Raw genomic sequence first — 15,526 nt, forward strand, 5'->3', positions numbered from 1 at the left:
TTTTTCCTTTGAACCGCTATTCTTAGTTCCTTCTGATGTGGACGTGTGTAATGTTGTTAACTGTTAGCATTTTGATGAGGTAAAAAGTTTTTCCTTCATTGAGAGGATAAGCAGATAAAAAGGAACAACTGACTAGAGGGGACAGCTCAAGGACTTATGCAACTGGCTGGTGACGCACACAGTCACATCTGTGTTTTCTGTGTGTGTATGTGTGTCAATCTGTATATGAACTCACCCTGTTTGTGTATGTGGGAATGCTGTGACTCCAAACATCTATCTAAGGCTTTTGCTGTAAATGTCCCATCGGTGCTAATGACAACTGATGAAGATGGTAATATAATAATAAAAAGATTTCTTTTGCTTACAAACACACACTCGCTCATCAGCACTTACTTGTTCTCCTGGCAGTCCGAGTGGCCCTGGATAACCTTTAGGACCCTTGAGGATGGAATAAACAATTGTGTTTATTGTATGTTACACATGAAACACACCATAGACACTGAAAAGCATAAGAAATCTCAGGCCTTTGAGCTAAGGATAAAGTCAGCATGTTTACATTCTCACAATTACAATGCTTACATGCTGGTATTCAGCAGGTATAATGTTTACCATGTTCACCATCTTAAGTTAGCACGTTAGCATGCTAACACTCATTAATTAGAACTAAACACAAGTAAAGCAAAGGCTGCGGGGAATGACATCAGTCTTGCATGTTTTTTGTTTAAAAAGGTCAAGTTAAGGTAAGTCAAAAGTTGTCGAGATTTTTTACACAAAACCTACAGTACAAGTCAGGGAATCACCAGACATTTTGTTACTGTATGTAAATAAACTCACATACATGTAATTACATATTTGCATCGATCCTCTGAGAACCCTGAAAATTTGTATCAGATTTAATAGCAATCCATCTGATAGCTGTCGAGGCATTTCACTAAAAGAAAAAAAGATGTCAATTCGCTGGTGGGATCAGAGCAAAATTCAATGGATCACCAAAGTTTTCTTTGGACCAGGAACATCTGTATGAAGTTTCACAGCAATCCATGTCATAGCAGATTTCAGTCTGGACCTATGTGGGGGGCTGTGCAACTGACAATGCATAAGACATTGAAGAGGACTACTAGTGAGTGATATGATGAAGAATTGCAGAGTTTGCAGTTGTTATTGCACATCTCAGTTATGCAAATGTTTTAGTGTATTTTTACAATGCAATTCAAGGGATCTAAGGATATTCTGTATCCTCTTTCATGCAGCCAGCATCGCTCTAATCACGGTATCACTCTAAAGGTCTCAGTTAATGATCTCTGAACTGGGATGGTGTGATTTGTAGGCTAATTCTAACTGTGAATTCCTAAACATGTATGATTGACATTAAAAGCTGATGACATTTTTGTGCTAATGTTTAATTTCTCACTTAAGTTACATTATCCCATATGTCCTGTGTAGTGTTTCCAGTAGTCAGTCCCTTGCCCATTTTGGGTTCTGTATGATCATTAAACATTAATCTTCTCCAGAGTACAGCGTGGGTGAAGATTAAAAGGAAACTGACACAACTCAAACATAAAGACGTTCTATAAGATTAAAAGTTTGCTCATCCTCATCCACTTTCATTGTGTGCCAAATTCCACATTAAGTTGAACAAGCACTTCTTTGTAAATTAAACTGGATTTATTGTTCAGTAAATCAGAGCTTTTCTTCTCTTAAGCCCTTTCATTTTCCCTTTGACATGATTATCAACAACAGATGTTTACAAGTCCAAAACACAAGGTCAGGGCCAGGTCACTATCTTTTTGGGGCAGCAAGAGATCTTCTTGAACGGTATCATTGACACTGTCGTGTGTTTCTGAGGTTGTGACATATGAACCTTCACACTCAATAAAAGGCCCACTTGGGGGTAAAGAGCATAGCCCCTGAGCAAGTCATTTCCTCTTGAAATACTTGAAGGGGCACAGTTCATGTACTGGGTATATTAGGTTCAGCTACTGCAAACACTGGGATGGCCTCCTGGGAGACTATGCTATGTGGAGACCAGACTCAGAGCTTCAATAAGACCTGGACGACTGTGGAGATGTAACCATGTGGGCGACCTACAGTAGCAGATTAAGTCTGTTTTGCATCAAAAGGACACAGGCTTAATTCGAGCAACAGCTAAGCTGAACACAGCAACACAGCACAGAATGTAGATTTGAACATACTTCAGCTAGAAGAAAATATGTGTGTGTATATGAGTGTTTGAACATATGCACATTGGTGGACATAGAGAGAATGCCAGTGTCCTTCATTTTACTAACAGCAGCAGCCACAAAATTCTCCTTCTTTAGAATGTGACAATGGCTGACCTGAGGAGTCATGGGATATTGTGCATGTCATTGACCCCCTAACTCTTGGCAGGGTGCCTTTCCTCTTTTGGATGGCCTTTGACCTTGAACTCAAAGCCAGTCAGTTTTAAGTCAGGTAACACCAAATACTAACAGATCTTACGCGTTAACAGAGAGGGGCAGCAACACAGTTGGAGGTATATGGAGAGACAGTGAAGATGAAGAAACAGTGTGAGGTTAGTAGATTAAGTACGACAGAAAATGAGCGAGATAAGGTTACAGATATCTGTACATGTTTCTTTCTATCAATATGAAGCCAGACAGGAAGTCTCAAGACAGGCAGAGAGCAGGGTGGGCTGTAGGCTGGCTCTGACAGGGTAACCTAATACTGACCACATTAAGAGGCCTCAGCTCACGACTGTGGCTAACACTTGGGGGAGAACACAGAGGGAATACAGATACAGTGGCAGTCAGTCTTAACTTGAACTCTTTAGCTTAACCAACTTATAACTTGTATGAACCAGATATACATACATGTGCATTACCTGTTTTGTCTCACATTAATGTAATACATCAGTACTTAAAGTACTTTAAGTCATACAAAAATAACTGAGTCTTAAAAGCCTTCTCCTATTTTCAGAATCAGTAAAAAGGTTTAAACACAACCAGCTTGAAAATGCTAAATCTTACCGGTCGACCTTGAAATCCATCCAGCCCAGGCAAACCCGGTGGACCTCTGTCACCCTATTGGAACAATAGTAAGTTCAGTGGTAAGAAAGTAAATTCAGTTGTATACATTACTTAACACTTAAAAGCAGCAAAAAAAAGCTTGTTTGTTAAACTAAGATTACTGATGAACAATAGCAAAAATGTGCAACAGACTATTTTTTATGTGGGATCATCCTTGAGCAGCAAAAAGATAGTATATTTTCCAAATATGGGTGATATGGACAGTTAAAAGGTTGAGACTGGATATATATGGACACAAACCTGTGTTTGGTTTTGAGTTTAACCAAACATTGATCTGGCAATCCCAGAAAGAATGTCGAGGGAGAGGTTATTCGTTTTTCTTCTAAGGGGATTTCTATGATATCACAGAGCGCTACGATTTGAAGGGAGAAAGATACTTCTGGGATCTTAATAAGTTCATGACAGTCAGTGGTGCTGCTCAGGAAAAACATTATTTATTATTAATGATGTTTGGAAGAAAGAGGGACAAAAAGAGGAGAGAGAGTAAAGTAAGAGACCAGCTGTGACATCACCAGGCAAATCAATGATAATAAAATGAGTCAGAAATGCAAGAAGGTAGTTTAGAGGAAGCTGCTAAATAAATCAAATGTGATGAGGAAAACCAGATTATCAACTTCATTCATTGAGCACTGTAACAAATATATAGTATACAAACAACTTTTATTAGATAAAATTTTAAAAAAGTTTTTAATCTTCCACAACTTGGAAAACATTGAGTCGGTAGAAACTCAATGCTCAAATTACCGTAAATGAAATCAAGAGGAGATTTTTAAGAGATTAAAAAGCCGCCAGTAAGCAGAGACAAAATGAGGTCTGAAAGAGGACTGTGTTAAAGACTGGAAGCATACCATCTCAAGTCAGGAGCAAAGCCTTTGTGAGCAAAAGGGCAGAACAGAAGACCTTCTAATGAAACCAAAAGGAAGAGGGAAAAGTAGAGAAGGGCCTGAGAGAAACACATAGGGACAGGGAGCATGACAAAGAGACCGGTGGCAGATTTCCTACCTTCTCCCCTGGTGGAGCCTGGCCTGGAGACAGCCCGGGGTCTCCCTTTGAACCCTAGAATAGAAAAAGATTCACTTGTTCAGGACACTTAAGCGACTCAAATGTATTTCCTGTTTTATCTTCCTATCTAACTGCAACACTGTGGCTTCATGTAGACTCCAATGTGGATATTCCTTAAGATGCAGTTTCTCTAAAGGTAGCAACATGTAAGTGTTTACCTGCCACAGTGGTTCCAAACAACTGAGAAGTGATCAGCAGGCATGAAAGTTATGAACTTCAAAATGTCCAAGCAATTACAACAATTTGGTGCTCGGTTCAATACGTGAGACTACAGGCTTTAAAGAGAAAGGTGTATGTTTTGAAATAAGTAACTTAAAACTGTCACAGGCTATGAATAATAAGGATACTTAAAGACTTTTTTTATTTTACTTTCAAATGCTTTTTCTTTAGCTTACGCAAAGAGGAGCTTCAAGAGGACCCTCGATTTTTTTTATACATCTTAACTGCATTCAATTTTTCATACATAAAGGACAGAGGGAGACATTTTCGCTGATACATGAAAGAGTTTTCAAGGTTTGAGCTGATGTTAAGTAAATTTCCACAGAACAGCAATATTAGATTTCAACAGCTTTTTAAGGCTTTTCTTTCCAAACTGATATGAATTAGGGTCATAAAATATTTTCGATTAACATAAAAAAAATGTTCATTTTTAACATTCCAGATAGCTCTGCATCTACAATGGTGTTTTGGTGCAAAAACAGCAATGTTAGCCGACCTCCAAATAATTTCAGCATGACAATTTGATCTAATTATCTGTTGTTGTTGTTGTTGTTGTTGTTGTTGTTGCAGTTTACACAAAATTAAATGCTCAGGTATCAGAGAATGGTTAGCTGTTCCAGTGTGCCAGGAGAAAAAGCTGATGTGTGATGTGTATGTGATGAGGTATAGTATAGACCCCAAATCTAAAATGTATTATCTAAGATTTACAGCTGGTTATGGTTTGAGGTGATGAGCAATTGTGTCGAACACCTTCATTACATCTTTTAAACTCTGCACCTACTTTAAATAGGTATTACCTCCTTAGATTTTGAAGATCATATTTCAATAGCTTTGACTGACACCCAGTGAGGCATTGACAAGCTTGAAGGTCGGAGAGCAACACTGCATAAACCAAGATTTCCTTCTGTCTGAGAAAAACAAAGTCAGCTGTGTGTGAAGGAGACTGAATGTCTCTCTTAAGTTGTGCAAGCACATCGTCATAACATTTTAGACAGTGCTTAAAACACATGTCAACTAAGCTTCCATTCGGGATTGATATTCCGCTGTATGTCCTGGTAACCAAACACATTTCAACAGAAAAACCTTTTCCTAAACTGAGACAAAGAGTCTCTGATTCCCTTTACCGCCTCCACAAAAGAGTTTGGGTGTGAGAATGACTCACTGATAGGCCACTGTGGTATTAGATGAACAGATTTTGGTTTTGCATGTGTAAACAGAAACCCTATCTTTCGTAATAACCAATCAGAGGCCCTCAGCCAGACGTGTCCCAGCAGGGTCAGAGGTGGCACAGAACAAATCCTGCTTATGCTGTAATCAATGTTGAAAAGAGGACATTACACTTGTTATGTGTCTGGAGTGAGGAAGGCAAAGAGATAATGATTCATGAAACTATTGCATTTTATTAAATGTGTCTCGTCTTTAGCTATTCTGTATATGTACTGACTAAGATTCCAAGTGAGAAGCTATCCACTGTCCAGTAAAAAGTGTCTGTTTCTGTTCCTATAGCATGACTCCTTCCCTTCTGACTACATGGTGTAGACAGCCTTTCTGTGGTAGCCACTTGGGACCACAGTCACCGCAACCATCTGCTTGGAGCTGCCCACATCCTTTCTTAGTTGAACAAATGTATCATTTCCATCTGGTGCCATGCTGGGAAAAAACTTAGCAGAGATTTAAAAATGCTTTATTTCTTGTTTTCCCTATCTATGAAGTCAGTGTTATAGTAAATGAGCCGGGACTAGCACGATTATGCCTATGGTGAAAACCAGGAGAACAAAGATCTACGCGTTATTTAGGCCAACACCCTTGACTCTTTAAGTCTCTCCTGCTAGACTGTCACAACACACTGACTCATTATCACGCTTGCATACATCTGGTTGTGTCTGCTTTAATCCCACTTGCGCACACTCTCAACAGCAAATGCTGGGCTTTGTATGGAAAAACAAGTCAGATTTTGCTATAATTGATGCCATTTGCCATTTTATAAAAACTAACTACAGACAAATACCCTTTTGTGAATGTACAGAATTTAACAGAAAATTCATTGACCTGGAGAGCTTTCCTCAAAAACAGACTGATCAGAAAGCAACCAAAGACTCGGCTTTAAACTTAATACAAAGTCTGCTGATTTCTGTCTGTCTCTTCAACGATGGTAAACTCTCTTAAGCTAAGGCTTGTCACTCCTTTCTTTGAAATCGTAATTTTACTGTCGATCCCAAATCCAATGTCCCCCACTATTATAAAAAATTATGAATAAAAATCTATGCCCACTTCACTGAAAGGAAAATATAGGAAGGTAAATTACTTTGAGGACTTTGGGTGGAACCTATCATAATCAACAAGCAACCATACGGTTTCGATTCTGTGTGTCAGGAATTGTTCAAATTTTCTTGATTTTTTGAACGCAATCCTTTGTCTCAGCAGTTCAGCTGGAATTCCATCTTAACAGAAAACATACAGAATACACAAGGAGCAGTAAATTAAAAGAATACATGACTATGGAATTTCCGATGTCTTTAGACATACAGTATTACAAATGTGCACATACCTTTTCTCATTTCTTACAAATCTTACATTTTAGTCTCCTTATATCCAATCTGAATCAATGGATGAATTTCACCAGAATGGTTCAACTAGCAGCTGTACGAAGTGTTCTAACATGGGTTGAATAAAATATCACTGTCCATACATTATTTGCCAGTTTTATTTTAACAATAATTTTTCTTAGTTTTCCCACTAGCGTCATCCATCATTATATGCTTGTGAAACACTTCCAATATACCCAAAGGCCATTTTCCCAACTCATGAAAAAATATCTGATGTCATTTTTCCCTTTCCCTGTAGCTTGATCCAACATGTTATTAGGTTTGCATACATGATCAGTTCAGGAGGACCCCTGAAGTAGTGCATGTATTGGGTGATCAGCATCAACTGTGTGTGATATGCTTTATAATGACTGGCTCATTCACAACTGCATGGCTAGTAAAGTCCAATGATATTCATAGACATTGTAACCCAGAATTATCAGTTTGTTCTGCTGTTTGTGCACAATCCCAACCCCATTTGTTGATGCAGCGCACACTACCACCATCCTCTTCACCTGGTTTGTTTTTAAACTTAGACTTAATGTAATAAGTTCATTAGGGGTGTGCCAAAATATCGATTCTACAATATATCGCGATATTTCGCCTTGAGGTACGTTATCGATACACTGGTGCCAAATATTGATATTTAAAAATGTAAAAAAAAAAAAAGAAAACGTTTTTTTTAATTTTTTTTTTACATTTCTTTTTTTTTTTTGGCCCACCACCACAACCCCTCTTCGGAGGACAGCTTTATCTTTATTCAAACATAGGTATACAACCAAATACAATTTAAAAAATGGTTTAAGTAGCTCTGAAACCCACACATATAGATATTTAATGATAGTTGTAGTCAGTGTGTGTGTTAAGAAGAGACACTGTGCAATATTCTCTTTGTTTACTTGGCTGTCATTCATGTGAAATTGATTGACAATGTTTTGTAATTCCTGTGAAATGGATTCAGTGCAGTCAATAAATTCTGAATTTCTTCAGTGACACAGATATCGTGATGTATCGTGGATGAAATTTTTTGCAATATATCGATTATCGCTGTATCGTGATATTATCGTTATCGTGGGCAAAATATCGTGATAGTATCGTATCGCGAGGTACCTGGTGATACCCAGCCCTAGTGTTCATTACGTATGATTAGGGAGATAGCTCTATTAGCAGAATCCTCGTCCCTGCTCAGATTCATAGAGAGCTCCCTAAAACAGCAAAGTTTGTTCAGCCATATCTTATAGTAAAACCATTACAGGTAACAAGTAAATTCCTGTATGTGTCTCTCCACAGCCCTAATCATGATTATCTATTTTACCAATTAAATTAAGAAAGGCATAATTGTGTAATTAACAGAACATATAGAGCACTTGTGGTGTGACACTACTCGTGCCACTTCTTAACTGAACATGTAAAACTTTTTTGACATAAAGTGTGGGAGCAGAGCATGACATTGACATGGCCTGTGTCTTGGGGTGAGTGGAGCTCTTTTCAGCTCTGAGGGAACTCGTCTGGATTGTCCACACCCACAAATACCAGAACCCTGGGAAACAATCACTCACCTTGGGCCCAGGTGGTCCAGGCTGTCCTGGGTGTCCATGTGGACCAGTGGGACCCTGGATCAGATGCAGAGAGACACATCATTAAATTATTGTGCATTACTGACAACATCAGCTTGTTGTGGAAAGTACATTTCTGCCAGCAATCTGAACTAAAGATAAACAAGTGAAGGAATACTGTAGTTCTTTTTCAAGCCTCACTTGATATCTCACTATGGAATGCACATTCTGGTTTGACCAATCATGGAAGCTTTCACTTGGTTTATAATGTTGCACTGTGGGGCTCTCAGGTATAATGTGGAGCACTGAACTCCTGTTGTCATTATGCGTGATGCATATTCCTGGTGTGCTAAACAGTGTAACAGATTTGGGGCAGTGATCCCTTATACCCTACGTGCTTCACCTATTGTAGGAAAGAAAAACACAGTGTCCTCTTGTCATTTTGTCAAGGACGGAGCCCTGGATACAAGGGCCAAAAAGAGGAAGCCCCAGCTAGCCGTTAGCTACCCTGACAAAATTAATCGGCATCAGTTTGGTGGTGATTGCCAGGTTATGATGGCTGAGGTAGGAGAGAAAAGCGATGAAAATGTGGTCGACGAAGACCTTGTGGTGAAAAGAAACAGCACTTGTGCTATATGGACTTATTTTGGATTCAGGAGGGACGACGTGTTACAGGTACTGTGTAAAACATGCCGAGCAGTTGTTGCAACTTCTAGAGGAAACACAACCAACCTCCATCACCACCTGCAATACAACCAATGTTAGCCATCATTAGATGTATAGTTAATAATATGCAACTTCAATATTTGTTTATTTATCACAAGTTATGTGATATATTGAACAGTGTTATCGCACCTCACAGATTTTCCTCATATCATGCAGGCCTAGAACAAAGACACACCAGTAGGAAAGGACATTTTAGCTCATCAGTGGGCGAAAATGTTACCACATCCTGAGTAAGCCTCTTTGAGCCAGGCACATGAGGGCATTTCTGTGAGTGATATGTGTGTTGCTGCCAGCTCGGCATCTTCACACACGTATTTGGTTTTACTGCCATTATGTGATGGAGTCTACGTTGGTCCACTCAGTCAATAATGTGGCAGGGTTCTCCCCAGAAATTCTTTGTATAGCGGCGCACCGTCTGTCCGGGGGGGGGAGGGGTGCGCGACCGCTCGTCAACGTCAGTCCGGGGGGGGGGGGGGCGACCGCTCGTCAACGTCAGTCCGGGGGGGGAGACACGGACGTACGGACAGCCGGTCATCAACTCCGTCAGCCGGGGGACGGTGGGACGCTCATCGCCGTCAGCCGGGAGCTCCTAGCCGTCAACCGAGGGACGGCGGACGGACGGACGGACGGACGGACGGACGCTCGACACTGTCACGCGCGGAGTATAGCGGCGCTGACCGAGCGGTAGAGCGGCGCAGCGCCGCTGTTCCACCGTCTGGGGAGAACCCTGTGTGGGCTCTTTAAAGTCGACTTTGGACCTTTCAGGGTTGAGGTTATATGGGCTTCAGAGCATGCAATTCAGGAGTGGGTCATATATCATTATAGTAAGATAGTGAATGAGGTTCAGAAGACACCAATTGGTTACAAGGGTAACTTGATTATCAGAGAACAGAGTGCGTGCATGTTTTGTTTGTTTTTTTTAAAGATTTTTTCTGGCATAGACACCTTTATTAAGCAGTAGACAGATAAATGAGGATGAAAGTACACAGTCAGCATGCTGTAAACTAGGTGTAATATATTGAACAGAAGGAACATTTTGACCCTCTCAGTGTTCATAATAGTGGGATACAATAAAGAATATCTTTTTCTCCTACTTCTAGATGTGCATTCTTTCACCCTTAATACAATAGAAAACCCCTTTGTATGTGAACCCTGTAGAGAAATATGGGAGAGAGAGGGGGATGTGACATGCAGCAAAGGACCTCCGGCCGGAATCGTACCGGGGTTGGCTGCGTATATGGCATGCGCTCTAACCACTCGACCACCTGCGCGCCCAAGTGCGCACATGTTTAAGGGCACGTGGAGGAAATACCTCAGAATACAGTGTATGGCGCCACGGGCAGTTATGTGGGCGCCTCCCACTCAGATACCTCCCTCAGTTATCAGAGAACCAGAGTAACCCTGGTAATAAAACATTTCTTCTGAATTGTACATTCCATACATTCTTGCAATAAACATGCAGTACATATTCTTATGTATTCTTAGTGCACCAATACTATTTCATTCTTTGAACATCCCAGGCATGCTATGAATGCACATCCACACGTGCACACTTATGCCTCAAATAGATGTACACATTCATATGTACACACACACCAAAATATACTACATTCCTGCACATCTGTATCCCTGCTGCTTTCTCTGCACTTCAGCCAAGAGACAGGAGGGATCTCACTCTCATTCATTGTCATTCTTAATGTCAGTATTCTGAGCCTGATTCCATCAAAGCATGTTGTCCACAGTAAAGGAAAGAATAGAAATTGAACTCTTGAATGTCTAGCCCTTTTTAGATAGAAAAGGCGGCACATTTGCTCCAAGGCAAGGGCGGCAATGTTCCGCACTTTCTTTCTAAAATGGAGGCGTAATATTTCTCCTTTTCCAAAAGCCGCCACTGGGGTAGGCTTAAACATGTGACGTGACATGAAGCACTAAGTTGGGCTGTGAACAGTGAAAACGAATTTGTCTTTAACATAAGACCTTTACATTGCACCCCATAGGAGTTTAGAACTGGGTTCTTAGTGGGGGCCTTTTAATTTGAAAGTAGCGACCGTTCCTAGCTTGCCGCTACAACAACAAGCGGACACAACCAAACAGCTACAGAGACCGAGGAGACGCTAGCATCTCCTGGATCTCAGCAGCTGTCCAGTTGCTCATCTTGATGTCCGCGGATGAAGTGATGGACTGACAGCTGTGGGTCGCACAACAGTGCAGGTCAAGCGACACCTCTGCCCATCTTACGCAGGGGCCGGCACATTGAAGCTTACCCTCCGAGGCGGCAAATTGGCAGACCATAACAGACCCCCAATTTGCCGGCCTCTGTCTAACACCGTGGACCTAGCCGCCAAAAGGACGGGCATATTGGCGGCTTGCTGCCCTGTCTAAAAACGGCTTCTTAAATACTTAATTTGGTTGAAGGAAATGGCGAAAGTTGCATAAGTTGTGATGAGAGCGTCTTGAATTTTAACTTGAAAATCTTTTTACTTAAACCTTCCTCAAAGACCAAATCAACCAATTTATAGAGGTGAAGTGTGTATTCGGTGAGAAGTGCTTAATATTTCATAAAGGTTACTTTAGTGTAAAATAGCAAACAACAATTTAAAATGGCATTGCAGCTCATTTCCTTTATAAAATACTTGATTACTCTAATACTTAAACCATCACATTCATGGCCTGCTTATAATCAAAGAACATCTTAAGTAAATCGGTGTTTCCACAATAAATGTCCACACCATATGGTGTGCCCTGGTTCATAGACTTAGTCTGATAACATTACTGATTACAGGCAGCAAAAGTAGTTTGCTGCTCTGTGCTGAGTCGGCAGAGACACAACCACAGTGCCACATACTGCCCTCAGCTTCCCACCACATAATGATTCCATGCCTCCTTCTATCTTCACTTTATGACTTACCCTATAGTGTAAAGAGTATGTTCTGAATCAACTATGTGCTTTCCAAGCCTTTTACTAGGACATGTTTTACTGTCTACCAGCTTGTCTTCCTGTGTATCGGCCTTTGAGCCTGCCATTTGTGCTCTCCATTAGAATACATCAGGACATAGGGGCCACATCCTGAAAAACAACCGCCCTTTTATTTATTTGTTGCAGCAGAGGTGCCATCACAGGGGGCTCTAGCAAAACAACACAGGGTCATCCGGTAGAAACATTGAACTCAACTTTTACCCCAACTTCCTGAATTGTCTTTCATTGTCTCACATATACTTAATCATCAAAACCACACCAACACGTCCCCCTGCAATGTTTAAACATGGGGATGTTTCTGCTCTAAAGCATGGGAAAGGCAAAATGTACATCAACATGTGCTTAACACATTTTTAGGGCTGTAATCTCCTAGTCAACTGGTCGAATTATTGGTCGATATGTTCTGGCTCGACCAAAATTCTGATTGGTCAATTTTTGGCATGTTAATAACATGCTGCTATGGCAGTGAGTAAACACGCAGCGGGTCCTCTCCATCCCAATGCTGTGTGTCATGCATATGGCATTTGACTTCATCAGGAGGAAAGTACCAAGTACTAATGGGGGTGTTTTCAGAGCACCCCTGTTTCACAGGTAACAGTGTGTTTTCAGAACACCCCCCTTGTTTTCACTATTTTGGATTAGCCCAACCCACTACAGACAGCTCGACAAGCATATCACCAAAAAACGGTAAGTTAACTTGTGTGCGTTAGGTTGCTCCGAACGTTTTAAGTATATGAACAATTATTTTTTTTTATTGGAGTTGCCTTTTGTGTTTAAGAGTAAAAGTTTTAGGTTAACAGTTCGTGTCTCAGCCACGAAGCTGAGCTCCTGTGTTCAGTCGGCACACAGACACTATCACAGACAAAAATGATAGTGTCTGTGTGCCGACAGACTCGAGTGTGTTAATAAATTAATAAATTAATTTTAATCAATACATTTCAGTGCAAAATAATAGGGTCAAAAACGATTTAATCTAAAGCAAATAGACTAATAGTCTTCATGTTTATTTTGGATTAGTCGATTTTTAGTCGAAATTTCACAGCCTCGGTCGACCAAGGATTTCTTTGGTTGATTACAGCCCTACACATTTTAAAGCAAATCACTGACAGTCATTCAGACTTGAGAGTCATTGTCTGATGTGGTTTAAAAGCAGGTGTTCCAAACTATCTAGGCTATACGTAATCAAGCACTAAGTGAACACGCTATAGATATGTACTTTCCCTGGGTTATATTTTGCTCTGCTGTTTAGCACTTCTACAAATATCTAGAGTGAACTACTTATACACTTTGCCTCTGACACGGTCAGCATCCATTTAGTAAAATCTGTTATGTTCTGTTTAAAGATGCCTCAAGGGCCTGTGGTATTAGCAGCTGGTTGCATCTGGAAGAGTTGGTCACTCAACCTTGATGCTCCAAAGATGCAGACAAAAAAAAAAATTACTGCCTGCATCCTCAAAGCAAACTATCTATTTGTCATGAGCCTTTACAAAGAAAGGCTTGTTTCTGAGTTTAATATAGCTAACCACAAACAGCAGGTGTCTGTCAGCACACCTTTCCCAATAGTTACAGCTGGGTACAGGCGAAATAGGCTACATATGGCTGGAGCCTGTTGACTGCCATAACAAAGCATTACAATACAAATGCTTAAGTCTTCAGTTAGTGTAAATGCTGTTTATCTAAGTTTACTGCCTTATGAGCAAATAAACCTGACCTGAACTTTGAAGTCTTTTTAGTGACTCAGCGAACAAACCACCACCACCACTTTTTGTGTTGATAGTGCCTGTAGAGAGGTCATCATCTTTCGTCTAAATCCAAGCAAAACAGCACCTTGATAGACCTACAACTACATTTTTTAGTAGAGATATAAAGGGATCACATACAAAGGGGTTTTCTATTGTATTAAGGGTGAAAGAATGCACATCTAGAAGTAGGAGAAAAAGATATTCTTTTTGGATCCCACTATTATGAACACTGAGAGGGTCAAAATGTTCCTTCTGTTCAATATATTACACCTAGTTTACAGCATGCTGACTGTGTACTTTCATCATGCAAGTTACTCACCCGAGAACCTCTTTTTCCTGGAGGACCAGGTAAGCCAGGGGGACCAGGAGGACCCTAAACCAGAGAGACAGAGGGACAGGGAGAGAAAGAAGGGAATGTTTTGGAGAGAGGGAGAGAGATGGAGGGAATGAAGAGAAAAAGAAGAAGCGATATAGAGTATGTTAATGGCAAGCAATAACATGCAGTTCACTGTCCAGGCCTCCGCAATGATGAGTATGTGCTATATTTATGTAAGAGCTATGAACTTCAAAGAGCCAGGTTTTCTCAACTAGAAGGATCGAGTTACATCTTTGAGATGAGACTGACACTGCCAGCCTTTGGACAGCATACAGGACTGAGATAATCCTTTGTCTTTAAAAAGCACAGCATGAAACAGATGGAACAACTGCATGTCAGTTTCTGGTAAGTGCAAGATGTGAAATAAAAATTACATGTTAAGATTTAGACCACCAAAATTTTCTTTTAATATTTGGCTAGAAAATTTGAATTTTAAGAAATGTATACATGAACTGCGAGCCACAATATCTAAGAATTCTTTTGAAATGTGAGTATTAGGGCTGTCAAAGCTAATGAGATAATAATGCATTAAAGCAAATTCCCCTTTTTTTTGACGTGTGATCAACGTGCTCACTTTATGATCCCCGGCCCGCCCCATAGTTTGGGAAATCTGGAAGTGATGCAGCAGTAATGTTGTGGATGGCAAGCAGAAACAAACATCTTGAGCATAAATGGATTACGTAAAGGGCCTTTTGAAAAGCAAGTTCAGCTTCAAGGCTCTGCCAGATCGTTCCCTTAAAAGGAAAAAAGTTATTTACATTTACTGTCGATGTGAATTGAGTTAGCAGAGTGTGTCGAGTCTCCTCCTTTTCAGTAAAGAAAGACCACAGTGAAAAGTTTGCAACGAAGACGCCTGGACAATTTTACATGCGACAAACTTTCAACACCAATAGCTAAATTGGTGGCTACAACTTGCAGGCCAATTAACAATGTTTAGTTTACCATTACATAGGGCTGGGCGACAAATCAGCAAATTCGATTAATTCAAGTTTGTGGTTTCGGACGATTTAAAATAAAAAAAAAATCGATTTTCTCTTTAATTTGCGCCGCCGCTGCTCCCCACGGGCTTCCGTAGTTCATAGTGGGCTCTGCCCTCCCCCCACATTGACTTTCCACAGTAGCCTCTTTCACACTGCCGTTTGCATGCGGGGATCCTGTGCCAATTCTCCGCACCCTCCCCTGTGTGAAAGTTTCAGATGCAGCGAGGGGGGAAATTTC

General features: G+C 40.6%; 1 protein-coding gene across 1 annotated transcript in view; it reads right to left on the reverse strand.

Annotated features, from left to right (window-relative positions):
- col24a1 (collagen type XXIV alpha 1 chain) overlaps positions 1-15,526 on the reverse strand; it is a 109,556-nt gene that overhangs the window by 61,752 nt on the left and 32,278 nt on the right. The window contains exons 4-8 of the mRNA XM_030434034.1: positions 14,252-14,305; positions 8,491-8,544; positions 4,068-4,121; positions 3,006-3,059; positions 394-438 (exon numbers count right to left, since the gene is read on the reverse strand). Of these exons, the coding sequence (XP_030289894.1) occupies positions 394-438; positions 3,006-3,059; positions 4,068-4,121; positions 8,491-8,544; positions 14,252-14,305 (261 nt within the window). The remainder of the gene's footprint in view (positions 1-393; positions 439-3,005; positions 3,060-4,067; positions 4,122-8,490; positions 8,545-14,251; positions 14,306-15,526) is intronic.

This window comes from Sparus aurata, chromosome 11 (genome assembly GCF_900880675.1).
Source record: "Sparus aurata chromosome 11, fSpaAur1.1, whole genome shotgun sequence".
NCBI lineage: Eukaryota > Metazoa > Chordata > Actinopteri > Spariformes > Sparidae > Sparus > Sparus aurata.